At 44.9% G+C, this 21,566-nt stretch overlaps 1 protein-coding gene across 4 annotated transcripts in view; it reads left to right on the plus strand.

Annotated features, from left to right (window-relative positions):
• Window positions 1-8,014, plus strand: part of ANXA2 (annexin A2) — a 55,563-nt gene extending 47,549 nt beyond the window's left edge. For 2 of the 4 annotated variants that reach the window (XM_012000281.1, XM_012000280.1), the window contains exons 9-13: window positions 3,397-3,490; window positions 4,065-4,160; window positions 4,630-4,688; window positions 6,467-6,589; window positions 7,668-8,014. In XM_012000281.1, the coding sequence (XP_011855671.1) occupies window positions 3,397-3,490; window positions 4,065-4,160; window positions 4,630-4,688; window positions 6,467-6,589; window positions 7,668-7,727 (432 nt within the window). In that variant the 3' untranslated portion in view covers window positions 7,728-8,014. Of the gene's footprint in view, window positions 1-3,396; window positions 3,491-4,064; window positions 4,161-4,629; window positions 4,689-6,466 lie in introns of all 4 variants that reach the window. The other 2 variants (XM_012000279.1, XM_012000278.1) reach the window with 1 other exon arrangement.
• The last annotated feature ends 13,552 nt before the right edge of the window (window positions 8,015-21,566 follow it).

A 21,566-nucleotide genomic window follows, 5' to 3' on the forward strand; every position in this document is an offset into this window, starting at 1 on the left:
CCTCCCAAGTCATGTCACATACCTCATTTTATACTTGGAGTGAATTAACTAAGTGCCCTGTGCCTGCATCAGAAATTCAGCTGCATTTTCGAAAGTGAGTTTGCACTGTCACTGCAGAGTTGTCAATTTTGTATAATAGGATTTCTTATCCTGCAAAACCTCATGGACAAGTGAACTTTGGGAGCCAGAGGAGGGATGGGCAGCTCTCAAGTCCTGGCCTGGATTTATGTGCCAGAGCCTTGGCCGCGTGACTTAGGGAAGGTCACTTTGCCTCTATCTGTGGTCATGCAGGACCCAGTGGGAAGGAACCTTCTGGTTTCTTTTTCCTGCATTCACTTCTCATGGAGGAATTTGCCCATATAGTCCTTTGTCTGGAGTGGAGTTGTCTTTGTGGAGCTGATCGCTAATATTAACACATTAACATGGAGGAAGGGGCACTTCCCCTGTGAATCCCTAGTTCTGGCCAGTGTGCAGCTTAATGCTTATGTGCCAGGGGAGAGATGAGAGACCCTGGGAACCCTGATGACAAATGACAGATAGTGCATCTGGCCACTCACATCTCCATTAATGCAACAGCTCCTAAGCCATTCTCCCTGTTTCTCCTCTCTTCGCTACCACCAGCCACATGTACCGCCATCCACGGATCTCTGTGAAATACACTTTCACCGTTTTACTCCCCTGTTCAAACCCCATTTCTGCTGCATCAAATTTAAACTCCTAACTGCTGTGAAAGGTCCTCTCAACCCTCCCTGCATCTTCTTTTCTCAGATTCTCTCCTGCTCAACTCTGCTCTGACAGGGGAGCTCCTTACTTACCTGGGAGTGTGCTGTGCCATCCCTGGTGTACCGGCTGGCTCTCCTTCTCCGCTTGGCTAGCTGCCTCTGATTGACCCTTGAAGTTTCAGCTTAAGCCCGGGCCCATTGTTCACCCTCTTTGCTGACTCTGCTCTCTGACAGTTCTTCCTCCTCCTGCATTTTGTGTCTTCCTAGTGCTGTAGGTTCCTGGGCCGCTTTACATTTGTGTCCGCATATTCCTCCATCTGCATCGCTAGCTCTCTGTGGGAAAGAACTAAATCTCATCAGCTTTTTGTGGGGGATGGGGACAGGGATGTCTATAAGGTGTGTAGGCCAGGACCAGGTACGAAGGAGGGGGTTGTCGATAGCAAGGCACAGCCCCCACTTCCTTCCTCAAGGATTTTACCACTCCTTGGTTGGTCTAGGTTTCTTTTTCTTTTTTATTTTTTGAAACAGAGTCTCACTCTGTCACCAGGGCTGGAGTGCAGTGGCACGATCTTGGATCACTGCAACCCCCACCTCCCTGGTTCAAGCGTTTCTCCTGCCTCAGCCTCCTGAGTAGCTGGAACTACAGGCATGTGCCACCATGCCCGGCTAATTTAGTAGAGACGGGGTTACACTGTGTTAGCCAAGATGGTCTCGATCTCCTGACCTCATGATCCACCCGCCTTGGCCTCCCAAAATGCTAGGATTACAGGCATGAGCCACCACGCCCGGCCCTGTCTAGGTTTCAAAGTAAGAAAAATCTTAGGTGGATACTTAACTTATTAAATGAAGTAATGGCTTACATGGACTGGGGAGAAAACATTTTCAGTTTTAGAATACAAAAACAAATGGATTTGAAGTTCTTTTTTTTTTTTTTTTTTCCATAGGGTAGAAGAGCAGAGGATGGCTCTGTCATTGACTATGAACTGATTGACCAAGATGCCCGGGTAAGTACTGAGCTTTTGGTGTGAGTTTTTGTTTTCTGGTAAGTCTCTGGATAGTCTATATAGTAATTTAACTCTGTAACAAATGACTCCCAAACTCTGTGGCTTAAAACAACAAACATGTATTATTTCTCAGTTTCTGTGTGTCAGGAATTGAGGAGTGGCTTAGCCCAGTGGTTCTGGCTCAGGGTCTCTTCTGAGGTTGCAGACGAAATGCTGCAGGGCTGCAGTCACCTGAGGGCTTGACTGGGCCGAGGGAATCTGCTTCCAGGATGGTGCACTCACATGACCATTGGTGGGAGACCTTAGAATCGCTCCACAGAAACCTCTCCACCGGGTTGTTTGAGTGTCCTCACAACTTGGCAGCCAGATTTCCCCAGAGCAAGCAGTTCACAAAGAGGAAGCCACAGCATCTTTCATGACCTAATCTCAGGAGTCCCACCTTGCACCGCTGTCATACTCTTTTCATTAAAAGTGAGTCACTGAGTCTAGCCCACACTTAGTGGGAGGGGATTAGGCTCCTCCTTTGGAAGGGAGGAATGTCAAAGAATTTCTGGCCGTATTTTAAACCCACCGTAGTCTGAGAGCATTGTTTATTAGAAGATATTCTTTTATAATGCTGGCATTACTTACGGAGTCAATTGTAACTCACATATGCTCATTCAGGCTTTGTTTGCGTGGAAGCGCCAGTTTCTGCAGAGTGTAATGTGGCTGTGCACACCAATCAGGCAGGCAGGTGGGAAGCAGAAGAAGGTGGAGAAGACACAGCCAGGGACAGGATGGCTTACTGCTCCGTTGTTGGTGGGGAGAAAGGGAGGCCAGCAGAGACCTATCCTTTTCTGGCTGAGTAAGACTTTTGCCAGTTCTAGTTCCATAATCTCTGAGAACTATTTGTTAAGCTTATTCAGACTGCTATGAACTCTATTCCTTACTTAGAGGGTCAACAGTTATCTCAAAGTAAGCCATAAAAGCTGCAGAAAAAAATTAATTTAAATTCACATTAGTTTTACAGTTCAATATATTCCACACAGCACTTCTAGCAGGTAGTAGAGAAGGGTTTTAAATAAAGTAATAGGACTTGGGTTTTGCAATTCCCAGATGGTGGAAGATCACGGAATGAATATCTACCCTTGCATAAGTCTTTCTTCCTCTTGCCCTTCCTGCCATTGTTAGGGCTACTCGTAGCCCCTAAATTTTCCAGAAACTGAAAATGAGACGAGATGGGCTCCTTTTCCAGCTCCATCACTCCTTGAGTCTCTGAAAAGCTTGAGAATGGAAGCCTGGACAGTAGCCATCCAGTAAACATCTGCTAGCTTATCTTCCCCTAAATGTGCCCAAAGGGAGGAGGGCCAGATGTGTTCATGAACATTTACTTGACCTTCTTTATATGAATACAAGCTCTTGGTCCCTCCTTTCTCATTCACGGAAGGAGATTGCACAGCACAGACCTCACGAACTATCTGCAGTCTCATGTGGTATCCATCTGTGCCTAAGGAAGACTGCTTGTGATTAAGACTTTTTACCTAAATAGTAGGTCTCTGCCCATGTCTGCAATATAATCATTCTTCCTCGTTTGGCATTTTGAATGTATAGCTTTTTTTTTTTGCATGACATTTTTAATGACCTTACACTGGATTGTATAGTTAACTTTTCCTGGTTGGTTGTACTCGTAGGATCTCTATGACGCTGGAGTGAAGAGGAAAGGAACTGATGTTCCCAAGTGGATCAGCATCATGACCGAGCGGAGCGTGCCCCACCTCCAGAAAGGTGGGCACTGTGCTGAGGGGGTCTCAGTGCCTTGGGGCTCTGGCTTGGGCGGCCGGGTGGATGTCCATGTTGGGATGGAGTCTGCCAGAATGAGGTGCTCTCTCCACTTGGCACTCTCATAGGCTCACCCATTTTTCCCTCACCAAGTACATTCACCTTTCTCTCCCATTCTGGATTCTTTGCTCTTGCAAATAGTTTCTGCATTTGGTGCTTTATTCTGCAGCTCCTTCTTGTTTGATGATCCTTTTATCTCGCCATTATTTGTTGAAGTAGTGGACTTTGCTGCATGCTCTGTACTGTTTCCCGTGGTTTTCGGATGGAATAAGTTCCACTCAGGGGAGATGGAGATGGTCCAAATATGTGGCCTGGGCAGTGCCATTCAGGACAGGTGCATGGTATGGCTGCTCCAGGACAAAGTTGACCAATGTTGGCTCTGGTCACCATGGCAACCTCTAAGATCCTAGGATGCTATGATCATCCTTTAAAAAATCATGGTGCATAAAACTGGGTGGGTGATCACTGACAGCTTTGACTAGTGGCTCTGATCTGATAATTCTTTGTTGTTTTTCCTCAGTATTTGATAGGTACAAGAGCTACAGCCCTTACGACATGTTGGAGAGCATCAGGAAAGAGGTTAAAGGAGACCTGGAAAATGCTTTCCTGAACCTGGGTAAGTGAATGTGGCCCCCATTCCTGGTAGACATCATCTACCAGAGCAGAAGTGACAGATGGCCATCCTCTTAATCCAAGTGTGTTTGGGAGGTGTGGCTTCTATGCATGCTTTGGATAGTTTTACAGTCTTAATTGTATAGATTTAAGAATATGAAACTGAAGAAAGGCCTAAATTGGTAACAGATTGTTGCCAGGGAGGAGTAAGAAAACAGAAGAGAGGGGTATGTTGTGGAAACTGACATATGCACTTGGGTTCTGCAGGTCTCAGAGTCCCCTGGTTTAAAACTGTGGTGGAACTTAGTATTGTAGAGGATTTCTACATTTCCCTTAGGCTGTTCCATTTTGCAGCCGGTTTCCATTGCATCAGGTCCCTTCTGGTTTGTGGCCCAGGGTCAGGGCATCCTCTCTCACTGGTAGAGAAGAGACCAGAGCAGCTGCAGCCCTGACTCCCTTTCTTCTCTCCACAGTCCAGTGCATTCAGAACAAACCCCTGTATTTTGCTGACCGGCTGTATGACTCCATGAAGGTAAGGGCAGCTGGCTGAGAGAGCTGTGTTTCCACACTCAGCTTTTCTTCTTTTGGGCCCCAGATTGAGTCTCCTTGACTCATGGATGGAGGAAGGGGACCCCACTGTCTGGATACAGGAACACACTAGTCAGCTGTGGTTGTGTTTGACAGGTGAGAGCACCACAAATCCGTCTTCTCTCTCTGAGCTGCTTGAACATGTGTTGGTGTACAGGCAGAAAGTAAAGCGCCATGGGAGAGAGAAAATGCAACATGGTAGTCATGTCTGATCCCTACTCGGGTTTCTCAGTGATTTCTTCCTGCTACCCCCAGAGTCAAGACAAGCGAGGAAGGGAGTGATTATTAAGCACCCACTATACAGTAGACATGTGCTACCACCTTACCTTAAATCATTGCAAAACCACCTCTGAGGCTGATACGATTATCTTCTTTATAAATGCGGAGACGGAGCTCAGAATACCTCAGCCTGCTTGAAGTTGCACAGCAAGATTTGAACCTGGGTCTATCAGTCCCCAAACACAGCCCCACAACTCTCCCCTAAACAAACCACCTCTTCCCGTAGACCCACCCCATTTTCTACACCTCAAATGTGCCATGTGTTTTCTGGCTTCTAGGCTTTGGCATTTTCCTTCTGGTACATCTCCCTTGTCTGTGCGGCCTCTGCCATCTGTCTTTGAGTTCCGTATCAAATAGCACCCCTTGGTGCCTTTGGTCTGATGCTCTGGAAGTAAACTCAGTGGTCTTTATTGCACATATCATTCAGAATGGCACAGAGCGATGATAGAAATGTGTTGGCATGTCCCCTCTAAGCCTGCAGGAGTCAGGAACCTCTTGTTACATATGGAGACAAGACTGCTTGAACTAAGCCTTGTAGTAGTAGGTGCTCAGTATATATTTATTGAATGATGGCATAGAGTGGGAGTCTGTGCTGACTACAGCCTGGTGTGTTTGGAATTCCCAGATGCTCTTCTTTCTTTTCTTGTCTTTTTTTTCTTTCTTTTTTCCTCCATTCCTTCCTCCCTTCCTCCCTGCCTTTCCCTCTCCTCTCCTCTCCTTCCTCCCTCCCTCCCTCTCCTTCCTTCCTTCCTTCCTCCCTGCCTTCCCCCACTCTCTCCCTCTCCTTCCTTCCTCCCTCCCTCCATCTCTCCCTCTCCTTCCTTCCTTCCTCCCTCCTTTCCTCCCTGCCTTCCCCTCCCTCCCTCCCTCCCTTCCTCCCTTCCTCCCTTCCTCCCTTCCTTCCTTCTTTCTCTTTTTCTTTCTTTCTCTCTCTGTCTTTTTTACATAGGTTTTTGGGGAACAAGTGGTATTCAGTTACATGAATAAGTTCTTTAGTGGTGCTTTTTGAGATTTTGGTGTACTTATCACCCAGGCAGTGTACACTGTGCCCTAATATCCCTTATCCAAAATGCTTGGCCAGGAATGTTTTGGATTTCAGATTTATTTTTGATTTTGGAATATTTACATATATATAATGAAATATTTTAGGGATGGGACCCAAGTCTAAACTTGAGATTCATTTATGTTTTATATAGACCTTACATGCGTACCCTAAAGGTAATTTTATACAATGCTTTTGATAATTTTATGCATGAAACAGTTTGTGTTAAGTGTCTATATGTGGAATTTTTCATTGTGGCATCATGTCGGCACTGAAAAAATTTTGGAGTTGGAGCATTTTAGATTTCAGATTTTCAGATCAGGAATGCTCAGGCTGTAGACTGTTTCTTTAATGATAACATTCTCAGCGACTGTAACTTGGAATATGAACTTGATTTTCAGGGCAAGGGGACTCGAGATAAGGTCCTGATCAGAATCATGGTCTCCCGCAGTGAAGTGGATATGTTGAAAATTAGGTCTGAATTCAAGAGAAAGTACGGCAAGTCCCTGTACTATTACATCCAGGTAAGTCCGAGGTGCGGCGTCAGCCTGCCCTGCCGGCCAGAGCCTCCCGGGCCCCGGCAGGTGGCCTGGCAGAATGATGACACGGTGGTGATTTTCTGTTTTCTAACTCTCTGGGGAAGAGATACTGGTCATCAACTATCAGGGATTTATTTTGAAAGCACATTTGTGATTTGTCCTGGACTTTGTAGAATCAGGCAGATGTTTTATATTTTTCACATCTGTTACTCTACAATGATCATTGGTGTTCATGATGATGGTCCTGCAAGGCTTGCTGACATCCCAGAGAGACTTGGAAGATCAATTACATTTTTCTTTTATTATGCATTTATTCCTTGAAAAATCCTCTGGGATGGGCCTGACAACTTTCAGTTACTCAGAACTCCCATCTCTCCAATCAATTTAGCCTCTGTCTGTTTTGGCGTGATGTCACATTTGCGTGTAAGGAAGTGATCGCATTCACAGTGGTACCACTGTGTGGATTTCAGACAGCCATGGCCATTCTGCTTTCTAAAAGTTCCTCAGATGTCCAAAGCCATGTCCATGGTTACCAAGGATGAAGTTAGAGCTGGGTTTTTTATAGCCAGGTTTGTTAGGGCACGTGTTTAAAGTCAAAGGACCAGTTAGACTCTTAGGAATTGTTCCTCACCTCATCAGCTTCTTTCCACTTGACCTTAATAATGCAGGAAATAGCAGAGTGAGCTAGGGCAGTACCCTGTTCTCTGTGGAAAGGCGAGGACGAGAGAGGAAAGTTGGGGTGTTTGTAGGACCTTGCTGCAGTAAGAACAGCCCTGGTCACGAACCCAGGTCAAGCCTCAGTACCTTGCACTCCCTCCACCCCACAGTCCTAAGGAGACTTGAATGTCTTCCGCAGCACCTCCTCCGACCACACTCCCAGAGGCTTCCCTGGCAGTGGTTTGGGTGTGGCCTTCCAGGCCTTTGTGTCAGGGCAGGTCTGCTGAAGAGTCTTCTCTTTGTCATGGGAGAGGCTTCGTTGGGCGTTGAGGCTACTTCTGTGTTACTGAGGAGTCTGGGCTTTTTTCTCATACCGCATTTCTTTTTTCTCCTGGGCCATTTGTAGCAAGACACTAAGGGCGACTACCAGAAAGCGCTGCTGTACCTGTGTGGTGGAGACGACTGAAGCCCGACACAGCCTGAGCGTCCAGAAATGGTGCTCGCCATGCTTCCAGCTAACAGGTCTAGAAAACCAGCTTGTGACTAACAGTCCCTGTGAGGGTGACATTAGCATTGCCCCCAACCTCATTTTAGTTGCCTAAGCATTGCCTGGCCTTCCTGTCTAGTCTCTCCTGTAAGCCAAAGAAATGAACATTCCAAGGAGCTGGAAGTGAAGTCTATGATGTGAAACACTTTGCCTCCTGTGTACTGTGTCATAAACAGATGAATAAACTGAATTTGTACTTTGAAACACGTCCTTTGTGGCCCTGCTTTCATTGTTTGAAAATTAAACGTGCTTGGTGTTCAGCTGGTGAGGCTGTCCCTCGAGGAAGAAAGCTGTAGGACTAAGCTATACAACATGGTTGCCCCTATCCAGGTGTCACTATTTAAGTTAAATTTAAATGAAATAAAAAATTCAGTTGCTGAGTCACACAACCCACATTTCGAATGCTCAGGGTTCACATGTGGTCAGCAGCTAGTGTATCTGGACAGCACAGGTAGGGAACATTTCCATTATGATAGAAAGATCTGTTGGGCAGCAGTGTGTGCCCAGGGCATGAGAGGACCTATGGGGGAGAAAAAGGATCCCAGAGGGGGACACCTCATCTGCTTATCTTTTTACAGGTTAATTGGGTGAAAACAAGCATCACAACTGGCAGCCACGAACTGGGGAGAGCAGTGGGGCAGGGTGGGGCAGGCAAAGGAGATCCGACACAAGCCGACGGGGAGCACGGAGAAGGGATTTCTTTTGACTGGGAGGATTGAGAAAGATGACAGAGAAAATGAATCATATGAGCTGTACCCTAAAATCTAAGGTGAGGTTTTACAGCGGGGAGAAAGCACTCCAGGCAGGTTTTTAGGGGTCTGGGAATGAATGACAGGTCACTCATACAATGGTACACATGTCAAAAAGTTCAGAGACAGTTTTCTGTTCGGTGAAAGTTCTGTCTCCCCCGCACCAGCCAGTGGCTTTCCCTGGAGTCGCCTGGTTTCCAGTATATTTTCATGGATAGACTGCATATGCATGTATATATGTGTATATATCTATCTGTGTTCATAAATGTGGAGGTACTGTCCCCAGGCTGCCAGTCCTGGGTTCTGCAGATTCCTTTTTATACAAGTGCTTCCCCTAAGCAGGGTGTAGGGCTGGGAGTGAGGGGAAGTTGACGAGTCCCCCTAACCCTTCTCCTCAGTGGAGGGTGTGTCAACTACTCATTTTTGGCACCTGGCTGATGCAGGGCCCACTCAGTCATCTGCAGGGACTAGGTAGGTAATGGAAATGAATGTATGAAATGGGCAGGTTGGACAGAAGTGGGGAGTCGGGGGAAAATGGGGAATGCCTGCCTTGCTGGAGGCATTCAAATTCAGTTCAAACAACAGTTGCAATAACATGGCATTGACCAAATAGAGCCGTGAGCTGACTGGCTTGCTATTTTGGCCCTTCGGCACACTTTAGATGGAAATTTGGATGGAGCGTGGCTCTTGGGTCACTAGTGGCCCATAACGTACCTATAAAGCCCCTGAGATATTCCTTAAAAAGCAGGTTATGCAAAAATCAGGTATTTTATCAAATGTGTCCTGCCTATACATATTAGAATGGATGCCTCAGATCTCAAAATATACTGTTCTGTGTGCTTGGGGCAGAGTTGAAGGAACTGCCTAAGAAGCAGGACCTTTCTCATTAACCCTAAATTATATTGAACTCAGAATTGATAGGGCTGGACAGAGGCTGTCAGGAGCAATGTTTCAGATCAGTAAACATTTAGGCATTATTACCTCTCAATCATACGTGTGTTTCAGGCTGCAAAGGAAGCAGTGGTGTGGAGAAGACAAGGCCATGGGGTGAATGTGGGGAAACTTATGCTCCCACTGTGCCCAGGACAGTCTGGCCACTGGTGTGGCCAGCAGGTATGTGGGAAAGCCCAAAGAGCAGGCCAACATAGGAAAGGTGCTTGGAGAACTGTTTCAAACACCGTCTACTGTCTTTCCTCTATACAAAGCAATGGCAGTCCAGTGTTTTCAAAACTTACAACCAGGGCACTTGGAATTTGGTCCCATTTTCTTCTGGATTTCAGCCTGTCCTCCTCAGTCAAGCTGTTCAAACTGTTTCTTGAATAAAGAGAACCATCTGGAGGTTTGACTATTCTCCCCAGAAATTTTACTTTGCAAAGAGAAGGAAAAGGGTACCTGGCAGGCTGTGAGCTGGTAACAAGAACTTTGATTTTATTCTTTGAGGAATAAAAGGTAATTGATGCAATGTAGCTATGAAAACTTATTGCACTATAACACTGTGATTGAGAACATGATTTTTTTCTCCCTGCCTTGGGCAGGGCCCATCATGTTGCACAACCCCAGAGAACACTCATCCTGTTCTAGTCTATGTGAATGGTATCTCCCTTGGTGTTGTGCAGTGCACAACCTGTGCAGCCATACTCGACAGCCCTATATTGTGACCTAGGTGTGTGTGAGATGATCTATTCAGCCTTTTGCTACAGAGTTGTCTTTCAGATTGAAAAGTTAGAAGGCAAATCTTATTTAGAAACAAATGAGTGAACGCAGAAAGGTCTTGACTTTTCCATGGACTCTTGATTCTCAGACCAGTTTTACTGGGCTATGCACAAATGGCTGCATATACGAATCTTCCCCAGTATGTGAAGTTCCCATGGTATAAACTATTAGTAAAGATAGCTAAGGCAGGGAAAACCAGGCTCACAAAATGGCTACATTTAGCAAGACAAATGGTTTGAGGACAGAAATCTTTTAAATCAGTTTTTAGTCTTTAAATGACTCCCGTCTCCAGTCCTCTTTCTGTGTTTTGACAAACGGCTTTGGCTTCTTATCCACATCAGTTTATTTGACCTCCTTTTTCCATCAACTACCAAAATGAAAACTCGGCTGTGAGAGAGAGGAGAGAGTGCGAGCAATTTTAAACATCCCTTAGCAATGAGGCAGAACATGCTATAGCCATCAAGTTCTAGTTGTTCATTCTATTTATTGAAAAAAGCTTGTAGCCTGATTTCGTTTATGTGAGTACATTTGAACAAGCAAAGTTTATAGAGATGACTTCTCTCATTACATTAGAAGAGTGATTTGCTATCTCAGCATCTACAAGCAATTTTAACAGACATTTCTGGATGAAGAAAAGGTTTTGTAAATATATGCGAAAGACACAATTTCATCAAGCATTAAATTGGAGGTGCCCTGGAAAAATATTACATTTGTGCATTCAATTAGCTTGATTGTGGCTGAATTTTGTCCACTGAAGGCAGCATTTCTGCAGAAAAACAGAAGCATTTCCTATGTCAGCAGGTTTCCCGAAACAAAACCACCCTTTCCCCCTTTGCCAGTCTTCTTTTGCATTTGTGCTGTTCCCAGCTCTGTGTCCCTAATCGGGCCTCTCGGTCTTGTTCCTCGCAGTAGAATGTTAGAGGAGAGGGAACCAGATAGAAATCCCTGATAGAAATCCAAACTCAACAATTCCAGCTTTAAATAGCCTGCATTCAGTGCAAAAGCCAGGCAAGCTCTGGACAAAGCTGGGAGGGCATCCAAGGTAGACTTAAATCTTCCTGGTCTCCTTACAGTTTCTGTAGGACAGCTGTGCCTCCTGCTGCTCCCAGGACTCTGCTGGCCTCCTTACTGCTCTGGGAAGGGCATCTCCCAGTTACTCCTTGGTATGGCTGTTAGCCCATGTCCTTTTCCCTGGGATGAGTCTGCAGGACCCACTCTATCCTCTGTCTTGGAATGGAAGTTTTGTCCTCCTATTACAGGAATGAGAAGAGTTAGGAAATGAATGCTTGGGATACAAGAGGGCTGTCCTGTGCCCCTAAAATCAGTGAAGGAAATGAGCTAAATATTTAGGGATGATCATGGTCCTCCTCCAATGCACCCCTCACCCCCTTGCTGACCTGTAGTTGAACCATCAGGTCTCTACCAATAAGAAACAAACCAGAAAAAACATGTAGTACCAGTGGAACCTGGCTGCGGGGGTGGCTGATGTTTTTAAACCGTAGGTGAGGACAAATTGGAACTTTCTCAGTTGTAATCCATTACAGCCTGATACGGTTTGGCTCTGTGTCCTTAGCCAGATCTCATCTCGAATTGTAATCCCCACGTGTGGAGGGAGGGAGGTGATTGGATCACAGGGGTGGGTTTCTCTCATGCTGTTCTGGTGATAGTGAGTTTTCATGAGATCTGATGGTTTTACAACTGTCTGGCATTTCCCCGGCTTGCACATCTCTCTCCTACCGCCATGTGAAGAGGGTTCATGCTTCCCCTTCACATTCTGCCATGACTGTAGTTTCCTGAGGCCTACTCACCCATGTAGAACAGTGAGTCAATTAAACCTCTTTTCTTTATAAATTACCCAATGTCGGGTAGTATCTTTACAGCAGGTGTGAGAATGGACTAATATATAGCCCAAGGTAATTGTGCTTTCAAGTAAATGTGTAAAGATTAATTAATCCAAGAAATAGCAAGGAGTTTGGATTAGGAACAGAGAAATGTTTGAAACAAGTCTTTGTGACTCTGAGATTGCCAGATTTCAAATTTTACCATGGAGTCTTGGGCTTTGGAGAACCATCTTGTCTCCATGAATTGGCTTTGTCTGAATAGACATGGGCTGATACATGACTATGAAGGTTTGTTAAAGTCTAGAGTTCTGCAGGTAATACTGGTCCTCAGTCATCCATGTATTCATTCACTGACTTCATTTATTCAATAGACATACCTCCTATGTGCTGGTCCCTGAACAAAGCACTAGGGATAAGGAGATAAGAGAGAGTAAGAACAAGGCAAAGCCAGCCAAGCAGAATAACAAGGGCTGTAATTGGGACAACCACAGGCACTTGGGGGTCGAGAGTAGTTGATTGCATCCAAGAGAAGCACCTGGAAGGTTTCTCCGGGTAGCAATCCTTTTTTGTTTTGTTCTTTTTTTTTAATTTTTTTTGACAAATCCTTGCTTTGTCACCCAGGCTGGAGTGCAGTGGTGTGGACGTGGCTCACTGCAGCCTTGACCTCCTAGGCTCAAGCTATCTTGCTGCCTCAGTCCCCTGAGTAGCTGGGACTACAGGTGCCTGCCACCACACCTAGATAATTTTTGTATTTTTTGGTAGAGATGGAGTTTTGCCGTGTTGCCCAGACTGGTGTCGAACTCCAGAGTTCAAGCGAGCCACCCACCTCGGCCTCCCAAAGTGCTGGGATTACAGGCGCAAGGAGGCAATCCATAAAGCTAGATTTTGTTGTTGTCGTTTTTTTTTTTTTTTGGTATGGTTTTCTTGGGAGAGGATTATATAATCATTGCAGAAAGCTGGAAAATACAGGAAAGTGTGAAGAAGAAAACAGAAATCACCTGAAACCCTAGTTGGAACGGATTGCTGTCAATATAATTGGCAGGATGACCCATTTGAGAATCAGCTCTTGTTTCCTTGACAGAAAGCTCATCAGAAAGAACAAGAGGCAGTTTTTCCTCCCCCTTCTCAAAGAGGAGTTGGGTTTTAGGCAGCCACAGTCAGGCCTTCCTCGCCCCACGGGAGCGTTAAGGTGGCTTTTGGTTTTTCAATGTCTAGTTCAATCCAGGATGTATACCTGGATTATCTCAAAGGAGTGGGCTCTGGGGTGAAAGGGAAAAGCAAACAGCCTCTCCCAGAAAGAGCTGGGTTTACAGAGATGGAGAGAGGAAGTTCCCAGGTGATGGGAAATGGTGCCCTGCCCCTACATATCACCTGGAGTGTTTGACTGCTGATTGGGAAGTCGAATGTTTGCAGGAGATCAAAAACTGACCACAACAGTATTGGGTACCCCTGGAAAAGTCTTCATAACTAGGCATGGGAATGGGGAATGAGGTCCTGCTCAATGTCAAAGCCTATTTTCTAATCTCAGTCTGATTTGATACCATTTCTTCTCCAATTACCAGAACAGCCCACCTCCAACGATGGGAAGCTGGACGGGAATCTTTTTAAGTGTAGTCCCTGACTTTGTTTTCTTTTTGACTTTTGATGATCTACAATATCTTTCCCAGACAAATCATAGGAAGTATTTCAGACACCTTAGGGCCCCATAATTTGGAGCTAACTTTGTGCTTTGAAGAGCCTTAGTGAAATTTTATGTGTCAGTAGGGAACACAGGTTCCCATCGGATTCATGAAACGAGGAAAGGAAAATGAAGTTTGCACCCAGATACTGTGTTTTGAGCTGCGGTGAAAACAAAGAAATCACAGCAAATGATTTCAGAGCATAGATGAAGCAAAGAAAGAGGTAATAGAATCAACACTTTTCAACCCCTTAGTGACATAATTGCCACTTCTATTTTTCTTCCTTAGAGACACAGTCTTGCTGTGTTGCCCAGGAGGGAGTGCAGTGGCTATTCACAGGCATCATCACACTGCACTCTAGCCTCAAACTCCTGGTCCCAAATGATCCTCCCCACTCAGCCTCCTGGGTTGCTGGGACTACAGATGTGCATCAGCGTGGCGGGGGTGAGGGCAGCCAGTTCTGTTGTAATATGAGGTTTCCATGTAATTGACACCTGACTTCTCATAGTGATAGATACAGAGTAAGGTAAGGTATGTTAGCCTTCTTCTTAGCCTGTGTGTCGTTTATTTCGTCCTTTGGCCAAGGCCTCCAAATCTCCACATAGAAATTCAGTCCTGGTCCTCCCTCATTTCATCCCGGCCTGGGCATGGAATGTTGACTCAGCTGTGCCTCCTGCTGCTCCCGAGACTCTGTTGGCCTCCTTACCACTCTGGGAAGGAGTGAGCTGTGCCTGGGGCTCATGCTTTCTCCCCCTCTGATAACCCCGGCCATGTGGGGGCTGAGACTGCTATGCTCCGGGAGCTGACCTCATCTCCCAGCTACTCGGAAGCCCTGTTCTTGCATTACCCTTCTCCCCATGCCCCAGAACCCCTCCTGCCATTCCCTGTCCCGCTCGGCTCAGTTCCCTCCTGGAGGAGTGTTTGCACAATAAGGACAGCAATTTCTTAAAGGGCGGGCCCTGCCCCAGTGCTTGGACTATCCCACCACTTTATCCGAGGACCTCTGCTGTCTTTCCATCATCGCTGGTGACTCTTTGCTCCTACTTAGAACATTTGCTGCGGCCCCTTACCTGCCTCACCTTATTGTTAATAACCTGCCTGCCACTGATGAATTCAGAGATGATGACACAAGTTGTTCGTTTGGCACAAAGAATGTGCTGCTTAAGTCCAAAGACCAGATAACAACCTTGTCCTTCCCTCCCCCATCCATCCATTTCTCTGCCAGAGACTCCCCCCCTTGACATTGGTCTTGGCATTAAGATTTGTCTTCAGGTAAAAAAAAAAAAATTAATTGGAAGGGGTGATCCATCAATCCTTTAGCATACCTGATTTTATATTCATTTATCATTTCTTCACCAGAGAATATGGCTCTTAAAGAAGGGAGTGTGGAGTGGGGACTGTTGAACAGGGTGTGAGAAAGTGTACAACATAACTGGAGGCTGAATATAAGTAAGCGTTTAACTGGAAGAGCCAGATAAGGAGGGTGATTAATGTACTTTTGACGTATTTTACAATGCAATTCTGGGTTCGATACTAGAAGTTTTGAGGGGCTCTCCCTCAGAAATTAATGAATCAATCAATTCCTATCTCCATCAAATAAAGTCTACAGGGTTAAAGGTGCTCAGTGGTTAGCCTGCTGGGTCAAAGGTGTCTGGGACCAGCTGTGGGGCTGTAAGTCCCCAGTGAGAGGCCATAGGACAGTCAGGATGATTGTCTCTGGCTTGGGCTCACCTGCAACAAAGGCTGTTACCCTTGAACCCCAGTGGAAGCCTGGGAGTCCCCTTAAGCTGGATCTTTTCCCTAGGGTCTCCCCGGTTAGTGTTCTCGATGGCTCTGCCCCCCTGGGAATAATAATATCTACCTTATAGGGTTGTTGTGAGGATTAAATGAGGCAATACATGTAATGTCACTGGTATAGTTCTTAGTATAAAGGAAGCATTTACTAAATCAAATAAATACATGTAATATATTACCAGATCTATAATATATGTCATATTGTAGCGTATGATTAGAGACTGGGCCCCGTGGACCTAGGAAGGACTCTTCCCGCTATGCGCTGCTTGGCCTTGGGAGAATCCAGTAGGACATTGGACAATCGTTCCAGGGACGCCGTGTGGCTTGTCTCCTTCTTGGGCCTGTTTCCATTTGGGGATTCGACCTCCTTGGTTCTCTTACCTCGCTCTCTTGTTTAATGGCCTTGGATGTGGCTCCTGAGGCCTTTCTCTCTGTCAGTGAACCGCAAGACCTGACTCTGCGAGCCCTCAGGGAAGCGTACAGTATTTCAACCCTAGGTGATGCGAGGGGAGGTGTTAATGAGTTCCCTATACAGCAACATCATTTATTTTCTTGGCAGTGAGGCAGTTTTTTTTTTTTTTTAATGTTTCCATCAATTTTAGACCTTATCAAGCTGATAGCTGTATGTAGTCTGATGATGGGTGAGAAATAATATCCATGATGTCCAATGCCTCTTGTTCCTGAAAATCAGTTAATTTGGTTACCTAACACAGGCCGGTTCCTTGAAGGAGAGGATAAAGGTGCACTTCCGGGAACCATGTGACTATGACTCTGTAATTAGATAATGGTACCAAAAACTGTAGGAAACACTGAGCCAACTATATTCGGGGGAGTTTTGGCCCCACAATGTTAGAACATACTGGGAAGGTCAGGAAGTCTGGGCTGTATAGTTTCTCTTCCACGTGGACATGTTCACCCAGCAGGTCCGGGCAGTTCTTCTCACACTTGTTTCTGTGAGTGAGTCCCTGTCAGTCACTTCTGGGGACATCACAGAATAATGATCCATTTTACATTTATTATATAATCCAGCAGTTTTGCTAGTGGGAAATTTTGATCATATTTGAGCAGGTATTATGCCTCAATTTTATGTATGAAATACTTTTAGGATGTGACATGTACAGTGATGGGTTTTTCTCCCTCCTTCTTGTACCTCTGCTTACCTCTTTTCCTGGAATCTGGCCTCGAGGCACAGATGGGCACACATACCCTCTTAGCCCAACAACATGTAAGAAGAAGGTTTGCTAGTGGAAATTAATCTTCTCAGGGGATAGAGTTTGATTGTCATTGAGTCCACTTCATTTTCTCCTCAGAACCTGAATCTGGAGCAGAGATGAAACAGGGAATGCCTGGTCCGTCTGTATCAGAAGAGAGAGAGATACAGAGGGGATTTGGGAAGAGGGAGGAGGAGTGAAGGAGCCATAGGAAAGACAGAGTGAGGCCGGGCACAGTGGCTCACACCTCTAACCCCAGCACTTTGGGAGGCCGAGGCAGGTGGATCACGAGGTCAGGAGTTTGAGACCAGCCTGGCCAACACAGTGAAACCCTGTCTCTACTAAAAGAATACAAAAATTAGCTGGGCATGGTGGCACACCTGTAGTCCCAGTTACTCGGGAGGCTGAGGCAAGAGAATCGCTTGAACCTGGGAGGCGGAGGTTGCAGTGGGCCAAGATGGTGCCACTGCACTCCAGCCTGGGTGACAGAGCAAGACTCTGTCTCAAAAAAAAAAAAAAAAAAAAGGCAGAGTGAAAGAGGCACAAGAGGCCAGGCATGGTGGCTCATGCCTGTAATCCCAGCACTTTGGGAGGCCTAGGCCGGTGGATCACTTGAGGTCAAAAGTTCGAGGTCAGCCTGCCAACATGGTGAAACATGTCTCTACTAAAAATACAAAAATCAGCTGGGCATGGTGGCAGGTGCCTGTAATTCCAGCTACTTAGGACGCTGAGGCATGAGAATCCCTTGAACCTGGGAGGTGGAGATTGCAGTGAGCTGAGATCATGCCACTGCACTGCAGCCTGGGTGACAAAGAGAGGCTCTGTCTCAAAGAAAAAAAAAAAAAGACACAAGGGCAAGGATGGAAAGAAGGGAAGAGAAGTGCCTTCTCCAATGGCTGGCCTCGGGGCAAACTTAGAGCCAGGCTCTAAAGACCCCAGTTGTAGGGACAGCCCAGGGGTCAGATTGAGCAGATTGAGAAGAAACTCCCAAATCTCTTCCACTAGAAGGATTTTCTGTTCATTGAAAGGTATTGTTTGGACTTGGAGTAAATAATGGTTTGAATATTTTTCTGGAGCTGATGTTGGAACTTGATGGGTTAAGAGTAAGAATGTTTTATTCTCTCATCCACCATGCAGGACTCAGTGTGGAATTTTGTACATTCTGAGTTTTTCTATTTGAGTTGATTTACTACCCAGACATTTGTTTTGTTGTCTAATCCACAGGAGCTAGCTAATAAAAGCAACGTTCTGAGGTTACATGTTCTGAGGTGCCAGGCACCGGTGTTTGATATAGTTTATGGTGTTGAATTCCCGTTTGACTGGTGTGAGGCCTGAGGCTGGCTCAGTGACTTTCCCAGAGTCACATGGCTAGTAAGAGGTGGGATCCAAACCTGCTTCAACATCTCTGTAAGTGTGGATGCACCCGGATTTTAATAAAAATGGAAGAAAATTTACCCATTAACTTTGTGTGTGCACAAATTGGAAAATGTTAGAGACAGAGTCTCGATCTGTTACCTAGCCTGGAGTGCAGCGACACAATCACAGCTCACTGCAACCTCAAACCCCTGGGCTCGAACGATCCTCCTGCCCTGGCCTCCCAGAGTCTTGGCATTACAGGTATGAGCCACCATGCCCAGCATCATCTTTTAAACTAAACTTTGAATTTTAGAAAAGTTTCAGATTTACAAAATAATTGTGAAGATAGTACAGAATACCTGTATTCCCTATACCCAGTTTCCCCTGTTAACATAGTATATTAGTATAATACATTTGTCACAATTAATACACCAACATTGATGCATTATTATTAACTGAAGCCCATAGTTTATTCAGATGTCCTTGGTTTTTCCCTCGTGTCCTTCTCCTGATCCGGGATTGCATCCAGGGCATCACACTACATTTAGTTGTCGAGTCTCTTCAGGCCCCTTGCGTCTGTGACAGTTTCTCAGGCTTGCCTTGTTTGTAATGACCTTGACGTTTTGAAGATGACTGATCAGTTTTGTAGAATTTCTTTCAATTGAGAATTGTCTGACATTTATCTCATGATTAGCTTGGGGTAATATGCTTTTTGGAGGAAGACCACAGAGGTAAAAATGCCATTTTCATCCTTTTATATCAAGAGTCATCCCATTGACATGACTTGTCATTAGTGAAGTTAATGGTCACCTGGCTGAGGCAGTGTTTCTCAGGAGTCTCCACTGCGGGGGAACCCTGCCCCTCTTCCACACTGTACCTTTCCGAAAGAAGCCACTGTACCGCCCACACTTAAGGAGAAGGGGGTTATGTTCCACCTCTTTGGAGGTGAAGTAGCTACACTAATTTTTTGGAATTCTGAGCAAGATATTTATCTTTTTCTTATTTATTTATTCAGCTATTTATTATGTCACTATGGACTTTGGATACTTTGGATATTTATTTTATACTTTGGGTTATATAATCCAATACTACTTTTTTTGTTGCTCAAATTGTTCCAGCTTTGGCCACTGGGAGTTCTTTAAGCTGATTTCTGTGTCTGTTTGACACATCAGTGTAGGGGTGTGTGTGTGTGTGTGTGTGTGTGTATGTGTGTGTGTGTGAGAGAGAGAAAGACAGAGAGAGACAGAGAAAGAGAGAGAATGAGAACTTCCTTACTTTCCTGACACTGCAAGATGTCCCAGGCTTATGTTGTATATTTTTCTTTTTTTTTTTTTTAAGTTCTAGGGTACATGGGCACAACGTGCAGGTTTGTTACATATGTATACGTGTGCCATGTTGGTTTGCTGTACCCATCAACTCGTCATTTACATTTTACATTAGGTATTTCTCCTAATGCTATTGCTCCCCCCGCCCCCCATCCCATGACAGGACCCAGTGTGTGATGTTCTCCTCTCTGTGTCCAAGTGTTCTTATTGTTCACTTCCCATCTATGAGTGAGAACATACAGTAGAACATAAAGTGTTTGGTTTTCTGTCCTTGTGATGGTTTGCTCAGAATGATGGTTTCTAGCTGCATCCATGTCCCTGCAAAGGACATGAACTCATCCTTTTTTATGGCTGCATAGTATTCCATGGTGTATATGTGCCACGTTTTCTTAATCCAGTCTATCATTGGTGGACATTTGGGTTGGTTCCAAGTCTTTGCTATTGTGAATAGTGCCACAATAAACATACGTGTGTATATGTCTTTATAGTAACATGATTTATAATCCTTTGGGTATATACCCAGTAATGGGATCACTGGATCAAATAGTATTTCTAGTTCTAGATCCTTGAGGAATCGCCACACTGTCTTCCACAATGGTTGATCTAGTTTACACTCCCACCAACAGAGTAAAAGTGTTCCTGTTTCTCCACATTCTCTCCAGCATCTGTTGTTTCCTGACTTTTTAATGATTGCCATTCTAACTGGTGTGAGATGGTACCTCACTGAGGTTTTGATTTGCATTTCTCTGATGACCAGTGATGATAAGCATTTTTTCATGTGTCTGTTGGCTGCATAAATGTCTTCTTTTGAGACTGTCTCTTATACACATCTAGATGTGTATAAGAGACAGGCTTTCTACATATGGCTAGCTAGTTTCCCCAGCACCATTTATTAAATAGGGAATCCTTTCCCCATTTCTTGTTTTTGTCAGGTTTGTCAAAGATCAGATGGTTGTAGATGTGTGGTGTTATTTCTGAGGCCTCTGTTCTGTTCCATTGGTTTATATCTCTGTTTTGGTACCAGTACCATGCTGTTTTCGTTACTGTAGCCTTGTAGTATAGTTTGAAGTCAGGTAATGTGATGCCTCCAGCTTTGTTCTTTTTGTTTAGGCATTTCTTGGCATTGTGGGCTCTTTTTTTTGTTCCATAATAACTTTAAAGTAGTTTTTTCCCAATTCTGTAAAGAAAGTCATTGGTAGCTTGATGGGAATGGCATTGAATCTATAAATTACCTTGGGCAGTATGGCCATTTTCATGATATTGAGTCTTCCTGTCCATGAGCATGCAATGTTCTTCCATTTGTTTGTGTCCTCTTTTATTTTGTTGAGCAGTGGTTTGCAGTTCTTCTTGAAGAGGTCCTTCATGTCCCTTGTAAGTTGGACTCCTAAGTATTTTATTCTCTTTGTAGCAATTGTGAATGGGAGTTCACTCATGATTTGGCTCTCTGTTTGTCTGTTATTGCTGTATAGGAATGCTTGTGACTTTTGCACATTGATTTTGTATCCTGAGACTTTGTTGAAGTTGCTTATCAGCTTAAGGAGATTTTGGGCTGAGACAGTGGGGTTTTCTAAATATACAATCATGTCATCTGCAAACAGGGACAATTTGACTTTCCCTTTTCCTAATTGAATATGCTTGATTTCTTTCTCCTGCCTGATTGCTCTGGCCAGAACTTCCAACACTATGTTGAACAGGAGTGGTGACAGAGGGCATCTCTTTCTTGTGCCAGTTTTCAAAGGAAATACTTCCAGTTTTTGCCCATTCAGTATGATATTGGCTGTGAGTTTGTCATAAATAATTCTTATTATTTTGAGATACGTTACATCAATGCCTAGTTCATTGAGAGTTTTCAGCATGAAGGGGTGTTGAATTTTGTTGAAGGCCTGTGCTACATCTATGGAGATAATCATGTAGTTTTTGTCATTGGTTCTGTTTATGTGATGGATTATGTTTGTTGATTTGCGTATGTTGAACCAGCCTTGCATCCCAGGGGTGAAACTGACTTGATCATGGTGGATGAGCTTTTTGATGTACTGCTGGATTTGGTTTGCCAGTATTTTATTGAGGATTTTTGCATTGATGTTCATCAG

This window comes from Mandrillus leucophaeus, unplaced genomic scaffold, assembly GCF_000951045.1.
Source record: "Mandrillus leucophaeus isolate KB7577 unplaced genomic scaffold, Mleu.le_1.0 Scaffold623, whole genome shotgun sequence".
In the NCBI taxonomy this organism is placed as follows: Eukaryota; Metazoa; Chordata; class Mammalia; order Primates; family Cercopithecidae; genus Mandrillus; species Mandrillus leucophaeus.